Genomic DNA, 15302 nt, shown 5'->3' with positions numbered 1-15302 from the left:
CTGTTCAAACTGCTGACAGACTTCTCACCGCAGTTTCTTCTCTGGGGACATGGCAGCGGACCAAACGACCAAACGGCAGGAGCAGCAGCGCACACAAACCGCAGGGTAAACTGATAACGGCACGTCGGGTTTTTCTGCTTCTTTTTTTTTTTTTTTTTTTTTTTTTTAACACTGCCACGACAACGTTTTACATCCGGCAAGTCTCTTTTTTTTTTAGACTTTTAAACTTTGCGCAGGACAAAAATTGTACGGAGCTGACGCACTACTGAGGATTCTAATCTAACATAACATAGGCCTACTGTTTCTTTGAGAACTCCTTTTGCATCATTTAAAGAACTGTATCAAAATTTAACACTAAGATTCAAACTTCTGCAAAGTTATTAGGGTTATCTCTTACAAAGTGCCCTTTATATTTATGCAAAATATGCCTTGAAATCTCGATATTCCCAAGTATTACTCTACTTCTCAGCTGCCAGCTTGTACATGAGCTCAGGTCTGGTAAAACTCCTCCGCATCCTGTAGCTGCGCTTCATGCGGAACCAATAATTGGAGACATCACCGTGCCATCCCTTTTTCTTTTTCTTTTTTTAACGCGCGCTCTGACAGCCGCAGGAATAATGCAGCACGAGCGCCTGCTCAAGGTTTTGGTCATCGGAGACCTGGGAGTGGGGAAAACGTCCATCATAAAGCGCTACGTCCACCAGGTCTTCTCCCAGCACTACCGCGCCACCATCGGGGTGGACTTCGCCCTCAAAGTGCTCAACTGGGATCACAAGACGGTGGTGCGCCTGCAGCTGTGGGACATCGCCGGTGCGTAAAATTGTGCCTGATTGCGTATTGATTGTGATATGAGCCAGATAACCCAACTGTACGTAAAGAGTAGTTCCTGCTGAGCCTTATCTGCAGAAATAGACAGAGGCAGTAAAGAGTTATGGTGATAATACAACAATGTGGAATCTGACAGGGGGCATAAACAAGACAGAATTTGGAGTAAAATAAAACTTTAGTACAAAATGTCTTGACTTGCAAGTCAAAACACAAAAGGCAGTGATGGAATACTAACCAAATAAATGAATGAATGCATTTTAGAACAATCTGGAGGTCATTTGACTTGATTATTTCTATTCCGGTGCTAATTTTCAATGGAAATATTGCACTGTGCTCTCTCTGCTTAATAGAGACTAAGATACCCCAGTCATCCAGGTAATGGTGTATCCACAAAACAAAGCTGAAAAAAGGGGCAACTGTTGCCCTATTGACCTAAATGCCTCAGTTAAGATCCTTTACCATGCTGCAGCATCACAGTGACGCTTCCACACAAAGGCATCAATACATACAGCCCATGCATGTGTTATTCTGAATGCTCTACTCTGCACCAAATTTAGCTGATAATACTGATAATACAATTCAACATTTGGTCCTGTCTATTCTAATATTTCTTTGCTGTGTTAAAACTCTTACTTAACGAAAACATGCAACAGAGCATCATCCGTTTCAGATCACAATCCTGTGCAATGAAATATTGTTTATTGGACGAGTTAATTCTAAATTTAGACTGTCCTAATTCAAGAAAATTAGGATTTATTTAGGTTTCTTTATGATCTTGGTGACATATCTCATAAGAGGATCACTAATCCTGAACTAGAGGGCACGACCCAGATTAATCTGAACATCGTCCTCTAATTCAGGTGAGTATTGGATTGCTGGATTATCCAAATAGAAACCCCCCACCAGTCCTTTAGAACTGAAGAAGCTAAAACGTTTTTAAGAAATCTCAAACAAGTCCAGTTGCCTTTTTTAGATATGCTCGACTATAGGCTAAATATATTCACTTTAAATGATCTAAATGCCAAAATAGATCTTAACAGATACCTTTTATTTAAATTAAAGTAAAAATACAACAATAGAAACATGTACCCACGTTTACACGTTAGAAGAAGAAGAAGAATGTCACCTCAGGGAAAGTACAGGAGTATTTTCGGCAACGTGTACCCCATAATATCGAATGATATCTCTTATTTTAATTGTGACTATAAATAATTAAGTAGCATTTTCATGTTTTAGCTAGTCAAGGTGGAGTTTACTTTGCATGGTATTGGGTAAACGTAGTGGAGTAACTTCCTTCTAAAAGCAGAAGTACAATTTGGAAATACTCAAGTCAAATACAAGTACCTGAATATGCTAGTGACACTCCACCATTGCTCTAGTAATAAATATGATTGTAGCTATGCAAGCCCTGCGATAGACTGGAGACCTGTCCAGGGTGTACCCCACCTCTCGCCCGATGACAGCTGGGATAGGCTCCAGCAGACCCCGCGACCCTTGACAGGAATAAGCGGGTACAGAAGATGAATGAATGAATGAATGAATATAGCTATGCAATGTATTATGTTTTAAAATGTAAAAATGTATATATATTTTTGTCCATTTGGATGTTTTGCAGAAAACATGTGGTTAAACTTGTAGCTTTTGTCAGCCGCTAACTGACAACATTGTACTATCCAAGTGCAATGCAGCCAATACACAAACTGTAATGTGCATTTTCACACTTGCTGGCTGCATCTTGCTGACACATCCAACAATGATGATGCATATTACGAGAAGTAACCGCCAAAAAAAAGAAAAAAAAGTGTTGTTTTGCCATGTCACCATTTCTGCAAACATGTGCACAAAAGACAAACTCTTTAAGATAAGATAAGATAAGACGTGTTTATTAATCCCACGTATGGGAAATTTCTTTGTCACAGTAGCATGGAATTTGGCAAAAAATATATATATACAGAAAAAAGTGACAACTTTGACAGGGAAAAGGTTACCAAAAAAAAAAAACACAAATACAAAATTTTGAAAAATATATACAAAAAATAACAATACTCTGAAACAATATAGAGAGAAAGAACTAGAAATATAAAGACATTCTGTATATGCAGTGTGTTTGTATCTATCTTATTGCAGATATTAAGATCCATGCAAACATACTAGTTTTCCAGCCTCACTGTGTTCTAGGCGTTGAGTCATAGCTGATTAGTGCTGTCATTTGCATAAAGATGTCTGGCTGTGGCTGTTAATCCAGGTGGACTTTAGACCAGATTACCAGAGCTAGTGGCGTTACTGGTGTTGAAGATTATCCGGATATTTTAAAACTTTTAATACGAGAGAGCTTTTGGCATGTCAATACTGGAAGAAAAAACAAAAGAGTAAAGTCATTTTATGGTAAAATTCTGTCTGTGCAATCTGATCATTTATATTCTGTTCAAGACATTTGTCAAGTTATAACACCTTAATTCAGAGTTCAGTTAGCAGATTTCCAGTGGAAGTTGTGTACTGACTGTTGGCTTGTTGTGAGTAACTATACCATACTATACTATTTAAATGTTTGAACCATGTGGCCTATTATACTAACAGAAACAGGTATCTAAATATCAGTGTGCACCTTAACCTATCAATTGGGTTAGCTTAGCTTAGCATAAAGGATAAAAAAAATCAGCTAGCCATATGTGAGGCAAACATTGTAAACAGGATATCAAGTGTTAGCTATGAATTAGACATGAAGGTTTGTCCCACTCATGTCATGTACAGTAAAAAGTGGGCTTCAACTAGTAGTCAGTTAGCTTAGCTTAATTTAGCATAAAGACTGAAAACAGGGGAACAGCTAAGTTAGCGCTTCTCACAAGTAACAAATCCTCCAAATATCACCTGTAATGTTAATTTTTTACAACAAGGCTCCTGAAAATACCCCTTTACTAGCAGTTAACAGTTGTGTTAATCAAAATGTTTATTAGCTTTGGACACAGTCGGGCTTGCTGTCCTTTCTGCCTTCAGATGGATCTCATGAGCTTGTGGTTACAACATGGGAAGTCGTGCACACAAAATATTAGGTGTTCAAATGGCAAGAGGCAACTGTGGCCACTTGGGAGGCCACCTGGGAGTCCAGAAGTCACTAAGGCTAAGAGTTTAGCAGGATGACAACCAAATAATTAATCATGTGTTCAAACTATGAACAACAAAATAGCCAAGCTTGGCTAGCTACACTGTCGGAGAGACGCTTTTCAAGTATTGCTAAAGTGCTCAAGTATTACTCTAGGACTTACAAAGGCACAAGGAAGAAAACAAGACCATTGGGAATGTCAACATTTTCCTCAGACACGTTATAAAATTACAAAAGAAAATGCTCAACAGGCAGATCACAACATATTTCAGTAAATTTGCTTCCAATCCGGGCGGCACAGTGGCGAGGTGGTTAGCACTGATGCCTCACAGCGAGAAGGTCCCGGGTTCAAATTCATGGGCCGACTGGCTGTGTGGAGTTTGCATGTTCTCCCTGTGTCTGCGTGGGTTCTCTCCAGGTACTCCAGCTTCCTCCCACCATCCAAAGACATGCTGGTTAGGTTCATTGGTGATTCTAAATTGGCCGTAGGTGTGAGTGTGAGTGTGAATGGTTGTCTGTCTCTCTGTGTTAGCCCTGCGATGGACTGGCGACCTGTCCAGCGCGTACCCCGCCTTTCGCCCGATGACAGCTGGGATAGGCTCCAGCAGACCCCGCGACCCTTAACAGGAATAAGCGGTTACAGAAGATGAATGAATGAATGAATGCTTCCAATCCACCGCCGCCAATTTTAAAAAGCGTCAGCAAGCACATCACTCATAAACGCTGACCTCACTGAGAACTTCCACTGAAAACTTTTCGAATGCCGGAGAGGGCGTGGTTCACATGTTCTTTTGAACACATTAAACAGAGGCCGATTTGAAGGCACCATTTATGCCAAGCTAAAATAAGCTAAGCTGTAGCTTCACATTTAACTTTTATCAGCAAGAAAGCATCTAAACACATTTCCTCAAATGTCAAATTGTTGATTAACTAAAGGCGATACGCATTTAGGATTATTCGAAGCGCAGACAATGTATGTCTCCATAAAAACTGTCGCAAATCTTGCGTGGATAGGGAAGTCAGGACTGACATTTTACATTCTGAGAGCAGACTGGTCAGTGCTGGTGTTGATTTCTGTCCTGGCACTGATAGCCCTCATCAGATACTGTGGAGAAAGAGGCTCTTTCTCTCCTGAAAAGACAATGATAGCATTTGTAGTTTGGACAACTCTCAGACAGCTTGTTTGTTGGGGACGCTTGGGGACGTAAGCCCAGTTTCTTCGTATCAGCTGTTTGTCTTTCTACGTAACTCGTAAGCTGTGTGTGTGTGTGTGTGTGTGTGTGTGTGTGTCAGTCAGATGCTGATTCACCTCTATATTAGGATCATGTGGAGTAAGTTAGTCACCAGGATAGAGACGTATTCATATATTCAGTTATACACAGACACACACACACGAATGGTCACGCACACTTACATGCAACACAAGATGTATTTTTGAGCATGAACTCGGCTGAGGTTAAACGAAATTTCATCTCACTTTGTTTATGAGATTTTAAAAGTCAGTAAGAACATCAGCAGCAAACAAAATACGCCCTAGAAAACGAATCTCTGGATCAAACGCTCAATTCAAAACCGAATGAATTCAAAATGTCGTTAAGCGTATTATGAAACAGTAGATAGCTTACTGACAGACACAGAAAATAAAGATTGCAGTTGTCAGCTGATTAATTGATCGGTCACTTGAAATAAAATGAGAAGCAGCTACTGCATTAATGATCAAATGAGAAAAAAATATAAACAGAAGTTTATTTCATGTTGTGAGAAGATGCCTTTGCCTCTAGTTTAGGTTTGTCTGTAATGAAGCTTAACTTGACTTTAAGCTAGCGCAAACCACAGAGTATCAACATGTGACTTCCTGGAAAGGGTTTTGGAAACTGAAACCTTTCATGCTTCTTTGTAGTTCTGTAGTTCACATTAGAGTCTGATAATTAAATCTTAATCAGATCTCATGGTGTTTGTTTAAAAGCTCTACAGAAAAATAGCTGTCCTTGATTTTGTCTTCCGCTTTTTCTTTAAAGGGCAGGAACGCTATGGCAACATGACCCGCGTTTACTACCGAGAGGCGGTGGGGGCGCTGGTTGTCTTCGACATGACCAGGCTGTCTACGTTTCAGGCCGTCCTTAAGTGGAAAGGAGACCTTGACTCGAAGGTAAATGTGAAGGATGAGTTAAGGCAGGAGGAAGGGAAGGAATGAGGCAGAACAAGATAAGAGGAGTGAAAAGAAGTTGAAAGACAAATATTGATCTATATTTTTTTAGCAAACTTGGAAGTTAGTACAGGATGTTGCATTGTTTGCATATTTCACCCTTACAATGTTTCTACACTCACTATCAAATGGTAAAAGTTAGATTAATAACATATATATATGATATATGATTAATATCTTAGTAACTTCACATGAGCTTACTGTAGTTTATAGGCTCTTAAAGCAAAATCTTTTATGCAGCAGCCATTAACATATGAGATTTAAACGTTTTAAAGCCAAAAAAGACTCTTCTCTTTTCCAGGTTTGTCATGAAGAAAGCAAACAAGTTTTACAAGATTGTGAGATGTAATATAAAGTTTAAAAATGAATAACTCGATCAGTATGTGGGTTATGTTCATGTTTAAATCTGCAGTGACTTATGTTATCCACTTGGGGGCGACAGAAACAATTTGTGTATTTACAGAGGCATTAAAAAGCAATATCTGTATGTTTTTGGCCAAAATTCGGCTCTTCTTTGCTATTTTTGTCTCTACCAGGTTCTAAACTCTTCAGTATATTTCTTAGTTTCCTAACTTTGTCTGTCTGCTATTTGGTACTAAATAAATTATACGAGAGCATTGAGAGTGAACCAGAATTGTAAAAACATATATAAATAAAAGAGAGCGTAACAGAGTTTACATCTTGCTTTCATTTATATTTCAGCTTCTGCACAGTGCATTTGCTGTTGGTTAGGTTCATGGGATAGTCTGTATTCAAGAGTCACTGATGCAGTGAAGTTCAAACCAAAATATGAGTAGCAACAAAACAGTTGTGCTTTTAAACAGCCATTAAAGAGCACCCATCGCGTATTTCTGCCCAAAACCCCATTTAGGCCCAATTTTGGTCTTCTAAAGGCTTTATTAAGTTTTGCTAGATAAATGCTAACACTGTCTGTCTGCTATTTGGTGTTAAACAAATTCTACAAGAGTGTCATTGCTAAACAATGTTATGAGAGCAGGACATAGACTGTATGTAAATACGGGCAACCCGTCCCCACTCCCTTCCACTGGTCAAACTGACGCTAGTTTCCCGGGGATACTGGCGGCGCCATCTTGCAAGTTTGGAGTCAGAGTCTGTGCAGTACAGTTCATGAGTGGAGCCGCGTTACCAATGACCTGCCCACACTACGAACTCCAGATTCATTTGATTAATACTATGCTCTGCTCTACCTCCACCAGTTACAAAGAAATGTTGGATTATACACTGTACTTATTTTATTTCTTCCAACTCTCATGGAGCAGTTGGTATGGCAACTTGTAGACATCATGATGTCCCATCCTGTTTCATGGCATGAAATAACAAACTAAAACAAAACTTATCAGAAAAATGAACACTCTAGTATATATCAGTATATATTAACTACCTTAAAAATATAATTTTGACGTGTACTTTAGTGTTTTAGTTTGGCCCAAGTCCCATCCACTAACATGGAGGGGGTGGAGCTTATGACCTATACTGCAGCCAGTCACCAGGGGGCGCTCTACTTGCTTTATTTTCACTTTCGAGGAGCTGTTCCATTGTCCATCTTTACACTGTCTATGGAGCAGGGAGAATAAATCAGAACAGAAAATTTAAAGATCGGATAGTTAAGCAAATTTTACTTATTTTTTATATTCTGAAATATTCAAGTATCCAAGAGTCATTGTGGAACATAGTTAGTTCCACCATATAATGTGGGAAAGAAACATCAATTAAAGAGCAACTCTTTTAGCTCACATTTTGGTCCCTACCAGCTTCTAAACGATTCTCTATGTTTGCTAGATGGAATGCTAACTGTGTCTGTCTGCTATTTGGTGCTAACGGAGTGAACGAAAACAATACCATTCTAAGACTGGCCAACTAAACTGAGTTTTACATTAATTTCCATTAATGTTTCAGCTTCTGAACAGCAATTTTGTTATTGGTTAGCTTAATGGGATGGTTTGTATTCAAGGGTTGTGGATGCAACATGATTCATAGCAAAATATGAGTAAAGAAAGAAAATAATAGATTTAATATTAAGAAAAAAACAGTGGCCATACAGTCAGCCCATAAAAAATGTTGCAACATATAATATTATAATTACAGTGAATGAACTGCATCAGTTATGTTCTTGGTAAAAACAAGACTACATTTGTTGAAGCAGCCTCTTTGACCTGTCATGGTGTACTATTTATTACAGTGTTCAATTGCATGTCTTTATTGGTCTTATCCTGGGTTTCGTCAGGTCGCCCTGAGCAACGGGAGGCCAGTTCCAGCTGTCCTTTTAGCCAACAAGTGTGACCAACGTCGTCAAGGCCTGTGCCCCAAACTGCCCAAACTGGAGAACTTCTCCCAGGAGTATGGTTTTGTCGGCTGGTACGAAACCTCAGCCAAGGCAAGGCGTTGTTATCTTCTGTTTCTTTCTAATTGTGTACACCGATATTCTCTGTAAACAGCAGCTGCTGCATGTTTTCTCAGTGCATTCTTAATTAACTTTCTGTCTGACAGGCTTTTTTAATTAGCTGCTCTTTCTTCCAGTTGTTTTGACGTCACTTTTAAAGCTTCACCCGACACCTGTTTGATTAAGTACTGCAACATTTTTAGTCCTAGCTTTCTTAGAAGAGCCTTTCTCTGGCCTGCTGAATTCATTGAATTTAGAAATTCGTCTACACAGAAGTGGAAAGAAAATCAGGCTCAGTAACATAAAAAGAAACAAGTCTCCCTCTGGGCTGTAATTAGGGACGAACATGGCTCAAGTAAGTGTCAAGTTAAATGCCATGTAGTATGGGTAATGAAGATGTCAAAGGCTCTCGTCGCTGCTGACATACTGTAACACGTTTAATTGCTTCTGCTAAAAAAAGAAAAGCTTAGTATTTATTAAACTTGTACATTTGTTGAGAGCCTTAGATAGGTTAAAGAGACGTATTCTATTTGGATGATTAGATTTATTTTTATCTACTTATTCAATTAGTCTACATTTGAAACAGGAGGTTGGAGACAAAGCTTGGCATAGTTCGCCATGAAAAACCTTTGCACACTCAATCTCACGTCTTGGCTTTTATGTCCTCCTTCAAAGAACCCAGAAACAAACCTCCAGGTTGGACTGAGCTCTAACAAATGTTGTTGAGGATTGTCCCACCTTCATTTTTACAACAACAACCTGATAATGCTTAGATAGACCAACGTTGCGTTCACAGTTTCCTCCATCATCTTTCTCCAGCCCCTGAACTTTTCTTTTTGTCTCCAGGACAACACCAACGTCGACGCCGCCATGACATGTTTGGTGAAAAGCATCATGTCTGCGGAGGAGGAGAGAGGTTTGAGCGACGCTGCCAAGAGCGAACCGGACGGCACCGTCCTTGTCCTGCCTCAATTCGACTACAATGCGAAGGAGAAGGGACTTGGTGGATGTTCAGGATGCTCCTCGTTTAAACAGAGACACAGAGACTGAGGCCCGGAGACAGGGACGAGTCTGAACCGAGAGACAGAGATGGAGAGGACGGTGGAGAATACTTTGTTTAACATTTAACAGGATATAACTTAAAAGTTGAATTATTTTCTTCCTCCATCACTTTTCTATCTCTGACTTCTCTGCTTTGCTTCAGATAATTTGATGGAAACCTGTTTTTATTTCAAAATAAGGAAAGTCTGAAGGAGGTTTCAGAAAAATCGTATTTTTATAAAACAACAAATAAGGAAATTACTTTTACGAGAAAAACAATCGGAAAGCGTGTTCTGTCATCACAAAAATCAAATCTGTGATAGTATATACAGTAGTTTATGGTTTTGAAAGACAAAAAATAAACCTTTTCCGAAAGATAATGAAAGAGATTTATTGAAGGTACTGCAGTATTTGAAAGTTCACTGTCTTTTGAAGATGTGTTTGTTGTTTGCTGGATTCTTTTGTTGGAGCAGATGGTAGAAAACCAACCCCTGTTTCAGATGGTTTGGTTGTATCAGTGAAAAACAAAACATAATGTTAACGCTACGGTTTCAGTTCATTCAAAAAGGACAGTACTTAAAGGCACTCTTAAAAGTTTTTGGCCACAAGTGGCGCTGTTAAGGTTTTCATGATCTAGTCCTGATTTTATTTACATTGTTCTAATATCATGCAGGCATATAAAAACACATGAGGATGAGATACAACACATATTCCCACTGAAAGTATGTGCCAAGAAACATAACAATGTTTCAGTAAAAGCAAAAACCATAGAAGACAGCTAGCCAGTGTCAACTGGTTTAAAAAATATTTAATGTGGTTTCAAAATGAGGAATAATTTGCATTGTTTGCATTCAATCGACACCCCATTTATATTCCTTAGTGTTGTGGCAGTCTTGCTTCGGTCAGAACTTTAACGTCACCTGTCAGGTATTCCCTCTTCTTAGATTTTTCCTGAATTGGTAAAAATGAGCCACTGTGTATGATTCATAGGAATGAAACACTAATGCAATCCTAATCATTAATACTTTATTCTATTTCTGCTATCAGTCCCCCGAAATATTACATACTGCTTCTTTAACATTTCTTCAAGTGCAATCATTTGTAATATTTTAACACTAAATGTTCAAAAGATGAAACTGTGTTTACAAGAAAAGTCCATGAACGGCCCTTTCATTATTCACAACCTTTATAAATGAACATTTATGGTAGGGTCTGATGCTAACATTTCCAGAAATGGTGGAGGTGGCTAGTGAGTCATCTTATTATTGTGCCTTCGCAACTCCTAAATTATTGTTATCTTCAGATGGATGCTGTGTGGAACTTGTGAGTTTGTGGTTAAGACATGGGAAGACATTGCTGGTAACTGGTAACATCCGCCGCCAGAACACTGCTGCTAGGAAACAGTCAGCAAACCACAGAGGCTAACAGTTAGCTAACAAACTAACAACCTGGCCATTGCCATTTCTAGAAACGTCAACCAACACATCACAATTCATCAGATCAGACCTGTCCAAAGATTTCCAGTTAAGAGGTTGTGAACGGTCATTAGCTTGCTAGACCTATTCGGTGGCTTCCAGACAGCAACAGTTGCCTAGCAACACAACTGAAGGCTGATGTTACCACTTGTTACCACTTATTTAACCACAAGTTCACAAGTGCCATTATTTGAATGCAGTATTTGTCTTCAGTGACAATTTGCAATGTTTACATGCTAACTTGCTAAATGAAATGGTGAGAGTGTCAAACATCACATATGCTAAACATCAAGATTCAATCCCCGACCCCTCACTAGGTCTTTAAAACTGAAGAAGCTAGTTGGATGAGTGACAAAACATCTTCAAGAAACTCTACAAGTCCAGTTGCCTTTCTTCACCATTTTTGGATATATCAAGATGTTGGCGTTATCAGTGTTAGCATGTTAGCATGCTGGTGATAACATGTAGGTCAAATTGCACCCCACATTGTGGATGGTGACTCTTAATCTTGTCTCTTTTCTGTTTTCTCCACACACACAGGACACGTTTTTCACATCAATGTCATGTAAATTGCTCTTCATGTACAGAGTTACTGCTGTAGGTTATTGTATTAGTATGTGTTTGCTGACAGATTGTCAACACAGACGGTTATGTGGGAAAATTTCAAGTCATCACATGAAACTGCTTCACCATCTTTAACAGGCGTGATATTTATTGGTAGTTGCAGTCTGATTTAATACTGGCTTTTTTAATTTCTGTGCCTTTGCAAGCACATCATTTTAAGTAAAAGTGTTTTGTAAGCAGATAATTGTCAGCTTTATTTTTTTTTTAATTATCAAATCAGCTTTCATGGAGTCGTAATTTGTCCGTCATCTTTTAAAACGGGAACAACAGAAAGAATGAAATATGAATAAATGTCACTTCCATTTATCTGTGCCTTTGTTACATTGGTCTCTGTTAGTTTCGTCATTTCTCATACAGCTGTTTTGCAGGGAGACTGTCGAAAGCAGGGTGTGTGTTCTTTTTGTTCTGCCCATTTTTTCTCCCTCGGCCTGACTAATGTTCTATAATGTAGCTCACACTCACCCTTTCACTCTTTGATGGGGGTGTAAGTGTTTTAATGGAGAGGTGAGGAGTATTTTTTTCACAATCATGTTCTCTGACAGGAAATGGAAAGCCTGACTGACACGTGAGTCATTCTTTGCTCTTTAAGAGGTAGTCAGTACAGCATGGTTAAGAGGATATTTTTTGTTTATTTTTTGTTATATTTTTCATTTTTATATAGAAAGTATAGGCGGACATATAGAGGAGCGTTGACAACTGTCAAAGCCGTGTCTGATGTGCTAGGCACAAGATTACAGACATTTTCAACACTAGTCCCTTGATGGGCATTGCCAAAATGTCATCAAGGTGCTCATTAGAATCAACGCTTTGCATGTGTAAACAAAGACACCAACTTGTTCAGATATTATTGATTAAGATTTCAAATCTTGAATGGGCTTTAAACTAGCAGGTAGTGAAGTTCAGAAGGTTGGTGCTTTAATTAGAAATGTAGTTTGTGCGAGACAGCGTCTAATTCTGCAGTTTCCTTCTGATATATTTCAAATGTTTTCACAAACAGTTTCTACCCTGAGGCCCTCAGAGTCCTGAACAGTTCATATAACACGGCCTCACGTCCCCTTATCACTCCCACTGACTGGATCTGCAGCACAAGGCACAGAACACTTCCTCATCTCAGGTTTTAAGCTTTAATTTAACTGATTTCTACTCTTTTGGTTTTATCTTTCCTTTTCTTTTTTTGTACAGATTTATTTATTGAGTGGTGCTTGAGTGTGAACCCACCCCAGAGCAAGCACAAAGGCAACGGTGGAATGGAATAACAGTATCAAGTTCTTTCCAAAAGTCTTCTATGTTTGGGAAAAGCATGTGTAGGAGCTCACAGTTAGTTATTTTGCCTCTGACAAATGTTGTAGATATTGTGTAATCTAAGCTGAGACCAGTCTGTGTCATCATTAGTTGTCATGATCACCACTGCAACCTAAACCTGCTTCCCTTGTTTGTTTGTTTTTTGGGATATGCTATCATAGATAGACGATTTAGTGACACCATATATAATAGGAATCCTTCTTCTAGATCAGGGGGTGTGTGGCCCGCAGGCTAAAGTCGGTCCGCCAGGGGGTCCAGTCTAGCCCATGGGATGAATTTGCAAAAATTACATAGAAGTCATTAACTGCAATTTGTTTGTTAAATTGCAGACTAACTGCTGTTCTTAATTTGTCCACTAGGGAAACATTTTGGACATGGCTTTGATGTGGATGTTACTTAGACATGTAGCACCCACCTAGACCAGACCAGACACCCCCACCCCATAGCAATGACACTCCTTGATGGCAGCAGCCATCCCCAGCAGGATGCAGCCTGACACAGACACACACACAAAAACGCTTTAGGAACAACTAAAAAAAAAACATGAACATGAAGGTGTTGACCTGGCCTCCATATTCACTAGATCCCAAACTGATCAAGTATCTGTGGGATGATCCACAGAGGCCCCTCCTCTCAACCCATAGGACCCAAAGACCCCCACTAACAATATTCTGTTACCAGACACCACAGGACACCCTTAATTTGTAACTAGTTGAACAAATGATGTGAGGGACAGGTGACTGTTGGCAAATGGCAAATAATGTGGAATGTATAAATCTGCTGTGGTTTTGTGTTTCTTTAATCTTGTCTATGTATTGTTGTTAGTAAGGGAGACTTGAGGTCTAAACTGCTGTTTTTATATTTATATGACTGCAAACACCTTGAACCTTGCAACTTAAAATGTTTAACGCAGCATGCTGAAACATAGCTACAAAGCTGTTATATGTCGGAGTATTTGGTTGAAAGCAAGTAAATTACACTTTTCAAACTGGCAGCTTTCTGATTTGAAGGACCCAAATAGAAAGTTTGTGAACTGACTCTTGGAATGCACAACTTCAACCACTGCATCATTTGTTTAGTGTTTAGTGAATTTCAGACCTTTAATTGAAAATGCACTTTGTGCACAAGAAGCTTCACAGCGTCTAGTTCTTCTCATATATTTCATGTTACTACCACAGCATGCTGAAATCTAGCTACGAAGATGTCAAAAATAAGAGCAGCTAAATGGTAGAAAGTGGGGCAAATTACCTCTTTCAAAATGACCATAGCTTTGAAAGCTTTCTGATTGTTAGATTAGAAGGTTTCATACCACTTCCTCTTAAAAAGCACATCCTTATCCGTCTGAAAGGGTTCAGAGCCACCAGAGGGAGCAACAAGCTGTGATTCTAAATGGTTTTGTGCAGCTGAAATCTGTGAACACAGTATATTGATATGTTGCAGAATAGTCCCAACGTTGAATTTATTTCCTCTTTGATGCATCTCTCGCTCTCTCTCCCTATCTCAGCCTTCTTCACTCCTGCTGGGGTAGGAGGAAACCCTGTTATTGCTCTTTTCTTTTCTTTTTTAATTACCCTGATGGCTGCTATTTTTGGGCTTCTGTGTACTTTTTCCTGTCTTTCTTTCTCTCTCTCTCTCTCTCTCTCTCTCTCTGTTACTCCCTCTCTTACTGTTTTCTATTTAATTATTTTTTATTTTTGCTGCTCTCCATTCATTTTATAACCCGCTGGCCGATATCAGTGGGGGGACGGGAGGATATGAGCATAACGCTGACAGGAGGAGGTGAGGGGCTGTCTTCTCAGATCCCCTGCATCAGTAATAGGGGTCGCTGCCAGTTCCTCCACACAGAGAGACGGCTGACGCGTGAGCAGATGCTGGCTGAATTGATTTGCATTCCCCAGTCCTTGCTGAGACGGAAAGGATTACTGATGCTTACTGTTGTTTTCCCAGTTGAGAGACCTGTTGCATCTTGCAGGACTGAAAGCAGCGAGGGACAGATACCTCACGCTTTGTTCTGTGAGTTGGGAGAAAAGAAGATAAACCTTGATCAGCAGATTCTTGCCTCTTTGGCATTTCAAGCTTTTTCATCGCACATCTGTATAAATAGATCGCTTTTCTTATCAGCGAACCCAAACTACAGATCATCTGTTCCTTGTTCCTAAAGGTAGTAGCAGTTATAATCTGTCATGTTTGTGTTTCTGTATCCACAGGTTAGTTAAACATGCAGCATTTGCATTACGTTAATGACATGAATTTTGTTTGCATAAATTAATCAGAGGTAATTGTGAGATAAACTGAAATTAGCATTCAAACTCTGTGTGAATTTGA

General features: G+C 39.3%; 1 protein-coding gene across 1 annotated transcript; it reads left to right on the top strand.

Annotated features, from left to right (window-relative positions):
• Positions 1 to 219: 219 nt before the first annotated feature.
• LOC311488427 (ras-related protein Rab-38) lies at positions 220 to 12285 on the top strand. Its single transcript, XM_084545124.1, has 4 exons — positions 220 to 810; positions 5947 to 6077; positions 8380 to 8529; positions 9382 to 12285. Exons 1-4 carry the CDS (start codon positions 618 to 620, stop codon positions 9583 to 9585), a joined length of 678 nt encoding a protein of 225 aa, XP_084401250.1. The 5' UTR covers positions 220 to 617; the 3' UTR covers positions 9586 to 12285.
• Positions 12286 to 15302: the final 3017 nt, after the last annotated feature.

Source organism: Chelon labrosus (assembly GCF_963514085.1).
Source record: "Chelon labrosus genome assembly, chromosome: 1".
Taxonomy (NCBI): Eukaryota; Metazoa; Chordata; class Actinopteri; order Mugiliformes; family Mugilidae; genus Chelon; species Chelon labrosus.
The sequence above is the reverse complement of the archived record's forward strand: the minus strand, read 5'-3'. Positions and strand labels throughout refer to the sequence as shown.